The 18016-nt window shown below is 39.9% G+C and overlaps 1 protein-coding gene and 1 pseudogene across 1 annotated transcript in view; both read left to right on the top strand.

The window, feature by feature from the left end:
• The first annotated feature begins 4250 nt into the window (after positions 1-4250).
• Positions 4251-13603, top strand: LOC136675879 (N6-adenosine-methyltransferase non-catalytic subunit-like; annotated as a pseudogene).
• A 1295-nt stretch (positions 13604-14898) lies between these two features.
• The window catches only part of prss12 (serine protease 12), a 41136-nt gene continuing 38018 nt past the window's right edge, over positions 14899-18016 (top strand). Inside the window, exon 1 of the mRNA XM_066660628.1 lies at positions 14899-15302. Coding sequence (XP_066516725.1) covers positions 14990-15302 — 313 coding nt within the window. The 5' untranslated portion in view covers positions 14899-14989. The remainder of the gene's footprint in view (positions 15303-18016) is intronic.

The following is an 18016-nucleotide window of genomic DNA, read 5'->3' as shown; positions in this document are numbered from 1 at the left end:
AGATTTTCACTGCTCACATTCAAACTGTCACCGCTCATGCTCTGGGTTTCACTGCTCGCATTCACATATGCCTTTTGTGCTTATGATTCTTCGGCTTTAAAATGCCCATGAGACATGGGTGGTGTTACAGGCTGGGCAGGGAATGTCAGACCCTTTGTTGTAATGTTTATTTTGGTGGTTATCTGTAATCAGAATGTTTAGCTTTGAGCAATCATTACCTTGTATTTTGTGTGGTTGACAGCTATAGTTTGTACACATTGTACGAATCCTGAAAATAGTCAAATATGTACATATTCACTCACAAACTAAAATCGGGGTGTGTACTTTGACAAGGTTAACTGGCCCACACAGCGACATGATGCTTTTAATAAAAATATGCAAATGTCACAAGTTTAATTTCAATTTTTTATTTATTTATTTTTTGTTAAGCGCCCTGTGCTGCCCTAGGCAAGATGAGGCCCTCTAGGACTGCTTAAGTTGCTCGTACATCCATTCTTACATTTGTGTACACGTAAATATGTGGACGGAAAAGGCACCAGCATGTTCAGTGCCAGTGCGGCAGATTCAGTGTTCTGTCTTCACTCTAATTAAAATAGATGACGATGTGGCAATAGACTAGTATATAATAATTATGTTCTTTGAAAAATACACTATTAAAAATAATCCTCGAGGTGCTTCGGTTTCCTCCCACCATCCAAAAACAGACGTTGGTAGGTGGATTGGCGACTCAAAAGTGTCCGTAGGTGTAAATGGGTTAGTGTGTTGTGCCCCCTCCAGGGTGTGTTCCCACCTTGCACCAAGTGAATCTGGGTAGGCTCCGGACCCACCGCGACCCTGAACTGAATAAGTGATTACAGACATAGAATTAATTTGATTTGGCCTACTATAGGCTACATATAGTCTACTCTTATGGCCTGCTAATGTGAACAAATATTACACACTTTGTTGCTTTAGATCAATTTGAGGATATTTGGGTCCCTATTACATATTAAATACAGACACACATACACACACAATTTCTGTGCATGTGTAATCATAGGAGTAGACAACAGTGATATTATTATTGCAAAACACATTAAAGAAGCTGTCAGTCATGAGAAGAGAAAACACACACACACACATTACTTGTGAGGTCATACATTTGCCTCAGTAAAATAAACAATATAAACCTAACACTAATGCTGCTTAGATTGCAGTGGAAGTGCTCTTTTCAGACACCTGGCTTTTAGCTTAGTTTAAAGGAGAACCATTTTGGTAAACGCAGACAAGTACTAGAGGGGCTTTCTAAATGACTGTGTTCCATTATGTCCCACCTCATTAGTGCTACCTGGTTCTTTTTTAGACGCATCTTCTTAAACGTCTGACTAATGTCTCTGAGCGTACCTGTTGTCAGCTTCTGCAGAGCTGTTGCTACCAATATTGAACTCGTAGCACAATGTTGTATTTGAAACTGCTTGAAATTCTAATTGCACGCTCATTTGTAGACAATTGTATGCTATGCTTTTTATTATAATTCTAACACCTTATGCAGATTGCATTGCTTAATGATCCTTTAGACAGAGGCCACTTCAATATGGCATGTTTCTGCTATTTTGCTCAATGACAAGTGTTGCAGAGAGGGCTATAAACTTTGTCGAGAGGGCTTTGCAATAATAGCTCTATATTCTTTGGAGTGATGGAGGTATAGTGCTCCATTCCGTACCTTGGGGATGATTTGGAGTGCGGTGTAATCCACAACTATTCATTCAGCACTTTAACACCTGACCTCAAGGCCATCTAATCCTTATTAAATCTTCCCAGTAGATTAGACACGGTTTATATATATATTATGGTCATATAACGATCATACTCTGAGCTGTTACAAGAGAAATTAATGGGTGAATAGAGGGCAAGTAGCAGAACTTGAACACACTTGTTGCCAGGGGAACGGAACACCTGCACACCTGTTTGAAGCAACACACACAGTGTGTGTGTGTGTGTGTGTGTGTGTTATTTTTCTCATCACACTTGATCATTTGTTCATTTCTTATGTTGTTTTATCTCTATGTCTCAGTTGACTGCTGCCTCATAACATTTCTGAGCAACACTATCTGGTTTGTGCATTTTTAAATATGTGTGTGTGTGTACAAACACAGCCTGATAAATACTGCAGCAACATCACAGATAGTGACTCAAATGGGAATTGGTTACGTCAAGATTACAGAGATACACTATGTGACATCAGCAACCCCATCATGACACTAGGAAACACATGTGCATACACAAACACACATTTTTTAATTGATTCCAGTATCCTTCTGAAATGAATGTTATTAATAAGAAGTCTAACCTCCCCTTGGTATAGTAACACACTCTGCACTCTTCTAGTGAAGGCTTTACATTACATGTTAAAACATTGCTGTAAGGATTTGATTGGAGCCACAAGAGCATTCATTAATTAGAATGATTAGTTTAGGATCTAGACTGTGTTCAATCTCTCCAGAGCATGCAGTTCCACTGCTCCGAAGCCCAATGATCTCCTGTGCTTGGTATTCAACACGATGATCCTGTTTAATTTCATGCTCTTTTGGGCAGCAAAATCACCCTTGTGAGCTTATGTTAAATGACTCCAGCAGCACTGCTGTGTCTTATCCACTAATATCAGCACAACACTGATACATCTCCATCACGTCAGAGTCACTGCAATGTAGGAGGACCCACCACCCAACTCATACCTGATCTGTGGTGGTCCTGTGAAAGGAGGCTAACAAAGTATGTGCAGCTACAGAGTGTAACTGTAGAAATATAAAAGACACATTTATGTTCAGCTGTACTGATAAAATGGAGAATGTGTGTAAAAATTAGGAGTTGACTTCGACGGCGTGATTTATGTTTATATACAGGTTCGACTGCCACCTGGTGGTTTTCTGCCACCAAGCAGCAGATCCTATAATGACTGTAAAGCAAAACACACAGTAAGCACTCTCTCAGATCTTCAGACAATGGCTTTTAGGTCACACACTTTGATTTTGCAAAGATTGTAGTGTCACTATTTGCATGAGCTGAGACTGAATAGACATATATATATTTCTGAATAAAACCGTTGGTGATGCCACGGTGAATGCTGGGAACCTCAGGTTGTTCTTGTTGAGGATATGAACTGTTTCCATATGATATCCTACTTATTTGTGTCAGATCAAGGACAACATCTGAGTACATTAAATATTCATTCGTTCATTTCTGGAGCCCACCTGGAATCACTGGGTGCAATGCAAGAACACACCCCAAACAGGGCGCCAGTCCATCAGGCATCACACTTTTTAGTCCACCTACCAACTTTGGTTTTTTTTTTCCCTGTGGGAGGTAACTAAAGCATCTGGAGGAAACCCACACAGACACAGGGAGAACAACCTAAATCTTCACAAGTTGTGTCCAAAATGACTCTATTCCCTACATTATTCACTATATAATACACTATAGAGAACTGAATTCAGAAGGGTAGCGAAAGAACACTATCGGATACTACTCTATGCAGGTTTTTACAAAACATTGCAGTGTTTTATGGGTATGCTCTGTCCATTGTACAATATTATTGTGGTGCATTATGGGATTGTTTGAATGCACTTACATTTTTTTATGCATTACACCACTACAATATGGCGGAATGTGCATTAAATAGTGTATGGAGCACAGTTTCGGACACAGCAACAGACAGTGAGGGTGGAGTGTTGTGACACCATGCCGCCAAAGAGCATGCAACGATGACTGGATTAAGAATGTTCCTAATTAGCTACACTGACCATACAGGATCACTTTGTAGTTCTAAAATTGCTGATTGAAGTCCACCTGTTTCTTTACCCTACTCTTCAAACATGGCCAAGACCAGCCCGTATGATTGTATCCAGGAATAATTGAACATTCTCAGCATTGCAGTGACACTGGTGGCGTGTTGCGCCGGAGGAATGTATGGTCAATGGAGCTGATAAAGTAGATAATGAATGGGTTTTCCCTAATCCAGTGTTGGTTCAGTGTATATTAATACGTACATATTACACACAGCACAGTGGACATTTTTACGCTCTGCAGACCTTTATTCTCCTCACCACTAGAGGTTGCTCGAGCGATGTTCGTTTATCAACACGGCGGAGAGGAAATTCAGACTTCCATACACTGAAAACACACACACACAGCTCTATATTCCAGGGCTCTGGGGCAGGCGTCGGACCGCTGCAGCTGGCTGGAAAACTTCAGCGCCTGTTTGTTGTGCTAAAATGGAAGCTGCAGCGAGCTCACAGCCTTCGAGACCGGTCTTGGTCGACAGTGACAACAGCAAGAATCCTGTGTGGACATACTTTGGTCACTGAAAATTGATGTTTTTGAAAGCGCCATTGTCACTGTTATCACCCCCCCCCCCCCCCCCCCCCCCGAAAAAAAAAAAAAAGAAAAGAAAGAAAATAAAATAAAATTTAAAAATAAATGACTTAATATGGGACATGAACCCAAAAACAAATAAATCCGTGGGGCGGGGGTGGTATGATTTGTATATATATATATATATATATATATGCTCATTTTTTGTAATTGTGCATTTATTTTTCATTATTTATTTCTGTATTACTATTTTTATTAATTCCTATATTTAATTAATTATCTAATATTTTTTCTGTATTTATATTTTATCATTTGTTGTTTGCTTTAATTATTCATTTCTTTTATTTTTATTTATTTACTTTTTTTTTCTGCATTTCCTCCTGAATATAGGCTAATGAAGGGGGCGTGTTTATCATGTTTAGGCTTAGCATTCAATTCCAGAACAGAGCAGCCCCCCTATTACCATATAAGGGCATGGAAAAACGGGAAAAATGTAATCGGGAAATAAATTAATGCAAAAAATTAAATAATAGTATTAATAATAATAATGCTATATTTATATAGCGCATTTCTACCCAATGTCGCTTTACACAGAGGCGACAAAAAAGAAAGGGGAAGACACTTATAACCGCAGAGTGCAGACGTACTGAGAAAAGAAGTAGGTCTTTAGCTGGGATTTAAAGGCAAAAAAAAAAATGAAGAGCAGGAGCGAAGATTTTGCGTAAAAAAATTCCAGAGCTTAGATGCCATAACACTGAATGATCTATCACCAGTGGTAACTTATTTAAATATGGGTACTGACAAAAGAACACTCAGAGGACCTCAGTGATCTTGTAGGACAGTAGGGGTGCAGAAGTTCAGAAAGGTAAGCTTGTGCCAGACAGATCTGTCCAAGTGGCTGTATGTAGATGATGGGCCTAGGGCCTAAGACTGAACCTTGGGGAACACCTTGTGTAAAAGTACTGGGGGGAGATTTATGTGTGTCTAGAGCAACAACAGGAAATTAACCAGTATAATGCCGTGTCAGTTATGCCAATAGCTGAGAGACTGGAGATGAGCATGTTGTGATTAACAGTGTCAAATGCTGCACTCAAATCTATTAGAAGGAAGATACTGAGCGCACCAGAGTCAGTAGGATATAATTTAAAACCTGCAGAAGGTTACTGTCCGTCAGGAAGGACTATAATTGAATGGCCAACACCCTTTCTAACAGCTTAGCTAAAAAGGGAATGTTAGAAATAGGTTGGAAATAATCAAGGTTGGCTGTGTTTAGATCAAAGAGAATGGGTGTAATGGCAGATGTTTTAAGGCATTTGGGTACAAGACCTGAGGCAAGAGGCATATTAATGAGATGTTAAATTGGGCTCCTCATTCCCTACATCATGAAGTACCTAAGGCATAAAACAACAATGTATACATTTAGATACAATATATTTCAAACTCCCACATATTCATTATCTGTAACCGCTTATCCAGTTCAGGGTTGCGGTGGGTCCAGAGCCTACCTGGAATCATTGGGCACAAGACAGGAACACAGGCCAGTCTATCACAGGGCGACACATACAGTCACACCTACGGACACATTTGAGTCACCAATCCACCTACCAGCGTGTGATTTTGGACCGTGTGAGGAAACCCACATGGTTAAGGGGGGAACACACTTGGAGGGGGACTTGAACCCACAACCTCCAAGTCCCTTGAGCTGTGTGACTGTGACACTACCTGCTGTACCACCGTGCCGCCCTAATTCCCACATATGAATAAATATAAATGTTGTATTAGAAATGTATAATGTAGTATTAAGATCTAGATTTAATAATTTCCTGATTGTGTAGTACACTACATAGTGAGCTTAGAGATATTTGGGATTAATGCTCCTTGGTGTTTTATGTCTCTCTTAAAGAGGTACTGTGGCCCCCTACTGGACTGGCACAATAATGCAGCTGTTTCTTATTCATCTGGACAGGGATATTTAAAATAATTCATTCATTCATTCATTCATTCATTCATTATCTGTAACCACTTATCCAATTCAGGGTTGCGGGGGGGTCCAGAGCCTACCTAGAATCATTGGGCACAAGGCAGTTATACACACTGGAGGGGGCGCCAGTCCTTCACAGGGCAACACAGACACATTCACTCACGGACACTTTTGAGTCGCCAATCCACCTACCAACGTGTGTTTTTGGACTGTGGGAGGAAACCGGAGCACCCGGAGGAAATCCACGCGGACACGGGGAGAACACACCAACTCCTCACAGACAGTCACCCGGAGCAGGAATCTAGGCCCCTGGAGCTGTGTGACTGCGACACTACCTGCTGCGCCACAGTGCCCCCATATTTAAAATCAACGTTTTTAAAAAATATTCAGATCCATGTGGACAGGGACTGAGAAAACCTGTTTGAAACCTGCACTCCAGTAAGGAAGTGCTATCTTTGTTTTTGTGTTTGGCCTGCTTAACCCTAACCCTAACTGTGACTAATGCTCTATCTGCCGAGACGCAGTTTTACCCCTACATAGACACATGTTCTGGGAATCAGGTTGAAATATTTAAGATAATACATTAGTGATCCCAAAGTAAATTGCAGAAATGTAGCCATTTTGAGGTAATAATGCTTTTTCTTTGTGTTGTCCAGGTCTTAAAGAGTCTCAGCAATCATACTGATTACTGCCAACAGTTTGTGGACACAGGCCACCGGCCTCAAAACTTCATCCAAAATGTGGGTGAGTCTCTCAGTGCCATCAGACCCTGGCCATCAGGTCTTTGCAGGAGAATAATGTTTAAATATTTAAAAGTTTAAATATTGCTTGAAATAGAAAAATAAGATCACGCTGATTTGAGAACATTTCAGATGTTCTGCATTGTGTATTAGTCTCTACACATCAATGATTTTTATTGGTTTCTAAATCTAATTAGCGAAATGACAACTGACAAATGTGTGTATATGCAGCCTTGTGAGGTCGGCATTAAAGCACCTTTTTATATAATAGAGTATTGATGATTGAAAGCAGACATGAGGGGTTTTATGATAACTTGTAAGCTAGATTTTTTTTTCCTTTTTATTGAGAGGGGTGTGTTGGGAACAAGATTTAGCTCAGGGTCCCTGAATACCTTCATACAGTACCTTGCGAAAACTTTTCAACCTTTTGCCACATTTCAGGCTTCAAACAAAGATATAAATTTTTTTTTGTGAAGAATCAGCAACAAGTGGGACACAATCGTGAAGTGGAATGAAATTTATTGGATGTGTCAATCTTTTTTAAAAAATAAAAAACTGTAAAGTACGGCGTGCAATATTATTTGGCCCCTTTACTTTCAGTGCAGCAAACTCACTCCAGAAGTTGAGTGAGGATCTCTGAATGATCCAATGTTGTCCCAAATGACTGACGATGATAAATAGAATCCAACTGTGTGTAATCAAGTCTCTGTATAAATGCACCTGCTCTGTGATGGCCTCAGGGTTCTGTTCAAAGCGCAGAGAGCATCATGAAGACTAAGGAACACACCAGGCAGGGCCGAGATACTGTTGTGGAGAAGTTTAAAGCCGGATTTGGATACAAAAAGATTTCCCAAGCTTTAAACACCCCAAGGAGCACTGTGCATGCAATCATATTGAAATGGAAGGAGTATCAGACCACAGCAAATCTACCAAGACCTGGCTTTTTGTCAGCAGGGACAGGGAAGATGGTCAAAACTGATGGGAAAATGGATGGGGCCAAATACAGGACCATTCTGGAAGAAAACCGGTTGGAGTCTGGAAGAGACCTGAGACTGGGACGAAGATTTATCTTCCAACAAGACAATGATCCAAAACATAAAGCCAAATCTACAATGGAATAGTTCACAAATAAACGTATCCAGGTGTTGGAATGGCCAAGTCAAAGTCTAGACCTGAATCCAATCAAGAATCTGTGGAAAGAGCTGAAGACTGCCGTTCACAAACGCTCTCCATCCAACCTCACTGAGCTCGAGCTGTTTTGCAAGGAAGAATGGGCAAGAATTTCAGTCTCTCGATGTGCAAAACTGATAGAGACATACCCCAAGCGACTTGCAGCTGTAATTGCAGCAAAAGGTGGCGCTACAAAGTATTAACGCAAGGGGCCGAATAATATTGCACACCCCACTTTTCTGTTTTTTATTTGTTAAAGTTTGACACATCCAATAAATTTCATTCCAATTAGTTTGTTTTGGGCTGTAGGACCGGACGACAGGTTTGAGGAGTATCCCAAATTGTGTGAGCTCATTCGGCTCAAAGACGAGCACATCTCTGCCACCAACACACCACCTATGTGAGTACAACACACGCTCTTAACAGCATTCAATACTGCAGATGCCTTACGTGAGTTTTATTTACATTAATACATTTTCATTTCATGATTTAGCTGCTACATGTAAACTTCCATCTCAGGCATCAGATTTATCACCAAAATGGACCAAATTGCCTTGTAGCCCATGAACGAACCATTTTGTCCATGCTCTATATCATTACTCCTTCATGGGGGCAGTCAGTTTTATAATAGGTTTTGCTACAGAATCTTTGATACATCCAGGTCTTAAGATGTCATTAAATTGGCTTTTACATAATGTGAAGAATTACTGGAGAAAAATGAAGGATTGTCAGTTTAAAGCTACAGTTTGCTGAAAAATGAATATTATAGAAATATCCCTTTAAACCAGGTTGACCTATTATATTGTTACAATATTGTTTTATTATTTTATCCTCATGTCTAGTGCTGGGCGATATGAGCACAAATCAATATCACGATTAACTGTACACTTTACCACGGTTATGATTAATGAACGAGTGTTTCTGTATATTTGCCCCTCATAGTTCAGTGGTGAGGTTTGTGCTGTAAATCTGCTCCAGTATTAAATATGGAATATTTTTTCTCTAATGTCGCTGGGAGCTTGTTCCTCTCTCGTTTTTTTGAGCACTGTTTAAATTTGGTGTGTGATTGTGCTTTGGTTGCTCAAACGTTTACATCTCAGCGTTTACATTTGACTTTTTGTTCAGTGTCATCTTAATTATAGTCACAGCACGTCCAAACCACAGACGCCATGTTTTCCTTTGGTATGAGCTGCTTGAGTTGCTTGGTCGGGCTCAGTGTTTAGGTTGCTCCCATGTGGCAGATAGGGGCAGGATCACGTGACTGGAGCTTGGTAGCATGGTTTTAAAGGAACAGTACAAGAACACACAGTGGGGACATAACAGAAAACAAATAACCGATATAAACAAGATTATGTCGATTAGAAATTCTGAATGTCTGTTTCGATTAGTTTTCGATCAGTTGCCCAGCCCTTCTCATGTCCGTTGTAGAACTAAAGGGTAAAGGCTTTAGTATATAACTAAAGACTAACATTAAATTGTGGATACATTTTGGATAGGGGTAATTGTTGAACTTTTTTTACTGGGATATTTTGCATGTATTTCTTGTTTGCCAGGTTCCTTCAGACTGACTTGGAGACCTTTGATCTGAAAGATTTGAAGTGCAAGTTTGATGTGATCCTAGTGTATCCTCCATTAGAGGAGCACTGTGAGCGCTTTTGGACCTGGGATGATGTGAGTCCAGCATTCAGCACTCTAATACTCCCAATATTATCATATCATTTCACATTTTAATTTACAGTACGTGTCACACATACTAACACATATTCCTTACTATTTAAATCATGTTACAGATGTAGGCTTATCTAGTGTTATGAGTTTGGCCCAAGAATCCTTAGTGCTACCGTGGTGCGATTACCTAAGCCTGGTCACATAAAACAATCCAATTTCTCCTCTTAAGGTTTCGCCTAAACCTCCCTAGTTAAGTGTGTTAAGCAGAAAATGCCTTAAGTCATACCAAAGGGTTTTCTTAAGGAAATCCTGATAAACCCTTAAGGGTTGCATAAAGCTCCTTAACTGTCAGTTCCCAATTGTTCAAGGGATGTATAAGCTCACCTTAACACTCAAAAGATGAAAATATGTCTGAGATTTTGGAGGTCTTTGAAGTTGATCATGTAACTAAACAAGTCACTAAACACAGCGCCACCTGCTGGTTTACCACCCCCCCCCCATATTGTTATAAAAGGTAGGGTTTATACTTAAGGTGTTTTATGCAGCCAGGCTCGGAACAAGGAATCCAACACTAACTTTATGCACATACTTACCCACTGTGCTTTGTTACCCTGAAAAATGTGCTCTCTCTCCACCCCCTTGGCCCTTCTCTGAGTAGATCATGAAGCTGGAGATTGAAGCGATCCCTGCAGCGCCCTCTTTCATTTTCCTTTGATGTGGATCAGGAGATGGAGTGAATCTTGGTAGAAAGGTATAAACACCATATTTAGCATTTAACGTCTGACTGCTCAGGGCCTGTATGTTCCTCACGCTCTAACTACTAACCTGACAGGGCTATGGTGTAGCCTTTTTTGTGTAGTATTTTGTAGGGCAATATTTTTAAAGCAGCCATCAATCGTTTTCTTTTAAATCCGCCGTCTGTCCGTCCGACCTGTCTCTGCATCCAGGAATAATAGTGGATAATAGCTATTTGTACTACACTTTGAAGCCTATCTGTCTGTCTCCTCTGAGGCTTATGGGCTAACTCTATACACATGCCTGCTTAATTGTTTCATTTGAGCTGTTAACAGTTGTTTTGATTCAAAGCCTTTAAAAAAGCTGAGGGTGTTAAGCTTAGCTTTGCTGTTGAAGGTGAAAGTGTATTGTCTGTTTACACTGACGATGCATGATTAAAGCTGTGCAGCTGTCAGGGTTTTCATCTCTTATTAGTGACCCCTCATTTGAAGAGGCTGAACAAAATGTGCTGGGTTTCAGGTGTATAACAGGTTTTTTTGTTTACTGTTTTCTACAATGATTAATTTCTCAGTCATTTTTTCTTTACATAATACAGTTTACATTATTAAGAATTCTGTTTTCTCAGTGCTTAAGGAAGTGGGGTTTCAGGAGATGTGAAGATATCTGCTGGATCAAAACCAACAAGAACAATCCCAAAACTAAAACACTTGACCCCAAAGCAGTCTTCCAGAGAACCAAGGTGAGAAACCAAACTCTAAACTCATCAAAAAGAATGGTCAATAGCATTTGCTCCTTTTCTGAGAGGTCTTACTAATGCAGTAAGTATGCATGTGCCCTTCTCTCAGGAGCACTGTCTGATGGGCATTAAGGGGACAGTCCGGCCCAGCTGTGATGGAAAGATCATTCACCCTAATGTGGACATTGACCTGATCTTCACAGAGGACCCAGAAACAGGCAACATCGAGAGACCTGTGGAGATCTTCCACATCATTGAACACTTCTGCCTGGGACGTTTTCGTCTACACCTATTTGGCAGAGACAGCACTATCCGCCCAGGTGTAGATCTCTCTCACACACACACACAGTGATTATATGGCATTATACAACAGTTAAACCCAATTTATACTTCTGCTTCAACCCTACACCGTAGGCAACGCATTGACACACCCTGATGGGCACCACTCCACAAATGTAACTGACATGTGAAATGTAAAAGACAGAGACCACAACAGCTGTGATTGGTCAGAAGCTGGACGGACATTGTTTATGTAGAACCAAAGTAGTACAGACAAATTAACTCCTCTCCTCGACACAGACAGCAGCACATTTGTAGCAAGATATTTTTCTTCAGACATGGAGTGGACTTCAGGTGTGAATACAAATTTTGAACAAAGAAAAAATACAAAGGTCTAACTTCACGCAGGAAAAACGTGTCAGCTTTGTATTATATTGTATATATTTCTTGACACTTCGTGTAAACACTGCTCTGTCACAAATAACAACCTACTCAAAGATTTATAATAGTAATTATACTGCACCACTTCATTGTGTACTACGTAGTGTAGAGGAAGTTGTGCGAGATTCACCCTAGTGGTGCGCCAGTGTATTTGCACAGCGATGCAGACACCAACGTACAAGTGTAAACGCTCACAATGTCATAGGGCTCTTGCATAGCCTACAGCATAATAGTGTAAATAACATTCAGCTCATGTTTCACACCAATAAACTCTCTTCAGTTTACTTCGAGAGAACTAACTAACTAAAAGTTTATTTTCAACACAAATTCAAAATAAGATATTACTCAGTTTAGTAAAAAAATATATAATAAAGCAAGTAATGCCCTTACTCTGGAAGAGCATGAAACTAGAAGCTAATAAACTAAAACAAAACTAAATTATTGAAAAGTCAAGCCAAGTTCAGAATGCAAAACAAACAATAAAAACAATGGACAGAGAAGACAGACACCAGTGGAGAGCCCATCGGAGATGCAGATGCTGTAACACTTCTTGGTTTAGCATTCGTGTCGAGCTGTTAGCTGCACATTCAGGGCCTGTCTCAAATCACTCCCCATTCCCTACATAGTGCACTAACATTACATAACATAGTAAGGCATAAATGTGGGTTAAAAAGCAAGCACAAAAAGTTTAAAATGAAATCATTCAGCTGTGGTTCAATATGGATAGCGGTATATTAGAAGCATACTGCATTGTTTGGCTGTTTCTCTACTTATAAGTACACTACTAAGGGAACGTATGGAAATTTGAGATAGTTGCAGCTCGACCGAGCACACCAGTCTTGATAAAGAGTAAGGTTATCTGGAGTAGTTTGTTCAGCAGATTAGCTGTGTGGGTAGTTTACTTGGCAGGTTAGTGATATAGTGAAGGGGTTTGTGAGCTGAGGCTGATTTAATCAGTGCAGTGCAGTAGATTGTGATTTAGCAGCAAGCTACTTGTTGAGGAACTGTAGTTTGGCAGAAGTATTCACCAATAAAATAAACATATTTGACAACACTATCACAGCTATGTTTATGTATTTCTCACTTTATTTATTACCCTAACTGTGGTATAAATGCAATTGAACCCTCAAGGTTGTGTGTTATCTTAAAATAACAAGACAAAACAACCTGACTTTAGTTTTGATTTTCCTGTCTGACTTTGCAGGCTGGCTGACGGTTGGGCCATCTTTGACTAATAGCAACTTCAACGCTGAAGTTTACTCCTCCTACTTTGCCACCTCACACTTAATTGGATGCACAGAGGACATTGAGAGGCTCCGGCCTAAGTCCCCACCACCTAAAATCAACAAAAAAGGAAAAAGGGAGGCACCACATAGGGGTCGAGGCGGGGCAGAGGTGAGGAGAGGTGATCAAAGCTGGAAGAGAAGCCACCCCAGGTTCAGAGGAGAGAGGGAGCACTGCAGGGGCGGTGGTGGGCATCATTGGGGGTTCCCTTGGAGATAAACCACATGGCTACCGCCATTTTAATAATACTGTAAATATGAGGAAATTATTTTTCTACATAAACAGTTGAACAAGTGTAACACTGCTCTTGTCTTTCGTACTTTTTCGTACTTTTTGCTTTAGCTGTTTTCAAATAATAGTGCAATTACATGAGCTGAAGTATCAAATTGCTTTGCAATATTTGTTTTCTGCAGTGGGTCCCCCACACGGAGGCCACCATGTTTAAAATGGATTTAGTAAAGAATGTTCAAAACATTCAGGCCACTGTGTCAGTATAATTGCTGTTTCATAACTTGAATAAAGATGATTCACTGGAGAAACACTAACTGATTGCAAATCTAAGTAAGTGGATCGTGGGGAAATACCATTCTCTCTGGTTGGGTTACATTCAGAAGATCAGTATCTTAGGGTGGAACGGTATCAGATTAAAGCACCATCTATTTAAATAGCCAACACATTACGTTCAATAAAGTAAGTTATAAAAAAGGACATTTCTGGGAAAGGTCATGATAGGAGGGTGTTCTGGGACAGTCCAGATATATTTATTTTTTTCCTTAAAAGAATAAAAATAATTGTGACGCTCCGCTGACCTGTAATACTGTAACACTGACTCTGTTCCCAGTAAACAATTAGCCGTTGATTCAACGTTGAAATAACGCAATGACTGCCGTCTAATCAACGTTCCCTTAAGGTTGAAAATTGAAGTCATTGAAGACATTGAAAAGACGACTATTAGACGCATTTTGGACGTCCATTGACGTTATTAATTGGTCCCAAAATAAATTACTTTTACAAAACGCGTTTTGGGCGTCCACTGACGTTATCGATTGGTCACCACTTAATTAACTTATTAAGATGGATTTTGGACGTCATTGACGTTCCTTGTTTACTGGGTAGTTGCTACTCCAACCTCAGCACTGCATGGAGTATGTAATTCCCTCCCCATTGATTTTAGTAACGTGCTGTAAAAACGACTCTAGTGAGAGCCCCAGGAGCTAAAAAAACAATATTGTATAGTGATTCTTTAAAATATTTAGATATAACTGTCTTTTTATAGTGCGAACAGGAGAGGGCAGCAGTTAACTGAGTTCTAGAATAGCACTCACACACTGAAGATGACAACACCAACAAAGTGTTTTTCTTCTGAAATACAAGTGAAACATCTTGGGAGAATACGGACAATGTTTAAAACAAAAACGTAGTGATACTGTCACAAGCATCTTTCCAGTGATTCCAGAGTATATAGACCACCATTGTCATAACAAAATGGTACCTCCGAGCCCACCCACTCTCACCTGAGAGAGCGAGAGCGAGCGGGAATGAGAGTGACACTGTAACGTGGATCATGTGGAGGTGAGGCGGCTGTGGAGCTCCTCTCTGCCCGGTATGACTCTCTTCCTGTCGTCCGCGTGTCTGCTGCTCCTCGCCGCCGCCTCCTCGCCTCTCTCCGGGCTTCGCTTCTCGGACTGTTCTCAGCTCCGGGGCCGGTCCGGTCGGTACCGCGGCTCGGTGGACGTTACCGAGTCCGGGGCTCAGTGTATGAACTGGACGGAGGTGAGCGGCTGGTCCGCGCGGTATCCGGATAAAGGACTCGGACCCCACAATTACTGCCGGAACCCGGACCACCGAATCCGGCCCTGGTGCTTTTACCGGAACCAGAGAGGACGCATCGACTGGGGCTACTGCGACTGCAAGCAAGGTACAGAACTGGATTACTTACACTCACAGCTGAGGGGAATTCCACAAAGTACAGATATATGTTTCTTTAGCCCAGAATTAAGGTTAACCAACAGAAGGAGATGTCAGAGAGGTTCCTATTGGACCACACACATTTTGGGCTCGAGATATCTGGCTAACTCTGAAACCCATCCTGCTTTATGTCTTTCTTTGGTCAAACTTGAATTTGAGCTCGAAGGTGAATTCAGTTTCGTCCCGTCCCCAACCATGGGTTATTCCACATTTATAACTCTAATATAAACTATTTTTATATTATCTACTTAATTATTTATAATTAATATTTATATATATTTTCTGTCTTTATTTTATAATTATGTATTTTTAAAATTTCTCCCTAACATCCTGGATGACATAGAACCAGTTAAGGGTTACTACTACTACTACTACTACTACTACTACTAATAAAATAAATAAAAAAGTGTGAGTTTGATTTGATTTAGTAATCCATATTCTCTGTTTCCAAAACATACATTTGGATTTCTCATTATGAATGATTATTATTATAAGTCATCATTCATAATGCTACAGGACCAATACAAGTGAAATTAACACCTCTGTGACAGGATTTGGTCAAAACGCAAGATGGATCTAACACCACAGCCGTCAAAACTCTCTAAACCGCTCTGTTCAGAACGACCGGTTTCAGTGCCTGTTTCATTAAATGTGAATGAGCCACAGCTCTGTTCAGCGGAGAGCTGAGTGAGGAGCAGAAGCTCTGGACTTTAGCTGTTTTCACTTGGTTCTCTTTCTTCTGCGTTCTTGTTTTCTCCATATTTAATCGTTTTAATTAATTAAATCAGGTCATTCTTAATTTGTCAGCTAACATAAGGTCATGTTTGTCCTTTTGTGAGAGAAGACGAATGATTATGTTGAGTTTAAATGAACCAGTTTTACTGAGTAAATGCTGTTTTGTGATGTTATCTCACACACTGGGGCAGCTAACTTTATTTTAATATTTTTTTCAGACTCACCCGCTTTCAGTGCTTTGTTATTTGTTGTGGAAAATGTTGTTTTTAATTTGTTGTTTTTTTTAAATGTAAAGTTTAAGTGGTCAGACTATATTTTTGGTTGCGGTGCTTTAGTGAAAAAGGTTTGAAGAAGGTATTCAGGGCGAGTTCAGACAGGTTCAACTGGAAAATTGCTGCTGTTCCCTCAGAGTAACAAAAGCAAGTGATGCTAGTGCTAATGTGTTGCTACGTTTAGTATTGATTTTTACTGTGGACAAGTGTACAGCACTGATGGATGTTGTGTGTGGGTGTGTGTAAGTAAAGGCATGTGCGTGTGCCAGTGATTTGGATGCAACAGCCGGGCAAACAGACATGTGCATTGTCTGTTTATACATGTGCATGAATACTCAATCTCACACACACAAAGAACAAGACTGCAGTTTTAGGTTGTTATAAAACATTAGCTCCTCGAGCCCAGTTGTTCTGAATAGGACAAAGGCAAATGACAGCTTTGATTTTTGATTGTGCTGGTTAGTATTGTAGGAATTCTTAGTTGTAATGTATGTTTTGTATTACAATATAGGAGTTATGGGATTCACATTAAAAGAAGTTAAAATAAACAGATGAGTTGAATCTGGTGTGTGTGAGAAGAAAAATAAACACAACACGTTGAAAAGTGGCCCTCCAGGTCTGGAGTTGTTCACCAGTGTCTTAGCTGTGAAAACAATTCTGTGTTGTTCTCTGACTCTTGCTCTCTCCCTCTCTCCGTGACAATGTGATAACACTTTATCAACTTTGTGGAGGCAAGCAGAACCAAACACACACATTCACATCTGTTTGTGAAGGTCACCAGCAGGTTTTGTGTCTACGGCACTTTGACCATGCATGAAGTGCATGTTTTTTTCAGTGTCAGGAAAAACACACAAGTTGGGATCACTTGGATTGAGAACAAAATACAACCAACTTCCGAGACTGAACTTTGGAGATGTTTGTTGGAAAAATGCAAATTCGTTTGAGTATCTGAAAACAAGTCTCCTGAAAAGAATGGAAGCTGTAAAATTTGTTATTGTCATTTAGTTGTTAAAGATGGTGTTATGGAATTACTGTTTTAAATTTACAATTATTGCTGAATCATTTTTGCTATTAACCAGCACTACTGTGTTTCCACTGTACTGTATTTGTGTGTTCCCTTGTGTTTTAATTGTTAAAGCTGGAAAAAATATCTCAAAACAAGCAGCTTTTACAAGAGAACAATTTCCATACTTCAGTGGATGTTAATGTTTGTCCATTTTAACAAGCCTTTTTCAAAAAAAAAAAAAAAAAAAATATATATATATATATATATATATAATGTGTCTGTGTGTATATATTCATTCATTCATTATCTGTAACCCTTATCCAGTTCAGGGTCGCGGTGGGTCCAGAGCCTACCTGGAATCGTTGGGCACAAGGCGGGAATGCACCCTGGAGGGGGCGCCAGTCCTTCACAGGGAAACACACACTCACACATTCACTGGGAGGAAGCCATTATATGTATATATATATATATATATATATATATATATATATATATATATATATATATATATATATAATGAAATATAATGAAACTGAAACACCTGGTTTTAGACCACAATAATTTATTAGTATGGTGTAGGGCCTCCTTTTGCGGCCAATACAGAGTCAATTCGTCTTGGGAATGACATATACAAGTCCTGCACAGTGGTCA

Source organism: Hoplias malabaricus, chromosome 2, assembly GCF_029633855.1.
Source record: "Hoplias malabaricus isolate fHopMal1 chromosome 2, fHopMal1.hap1, whole genome shotgun sequence".
Lineage (NCBI taxonomy): Eukaryota > Metazoa > Chordata > Actinopteri > Characiformes > Erythrinidae > Hoplias > Hoplias malabaricus.
This window is presented reverse-complemented; position numbering and strand designations above follow the sequence as displayed.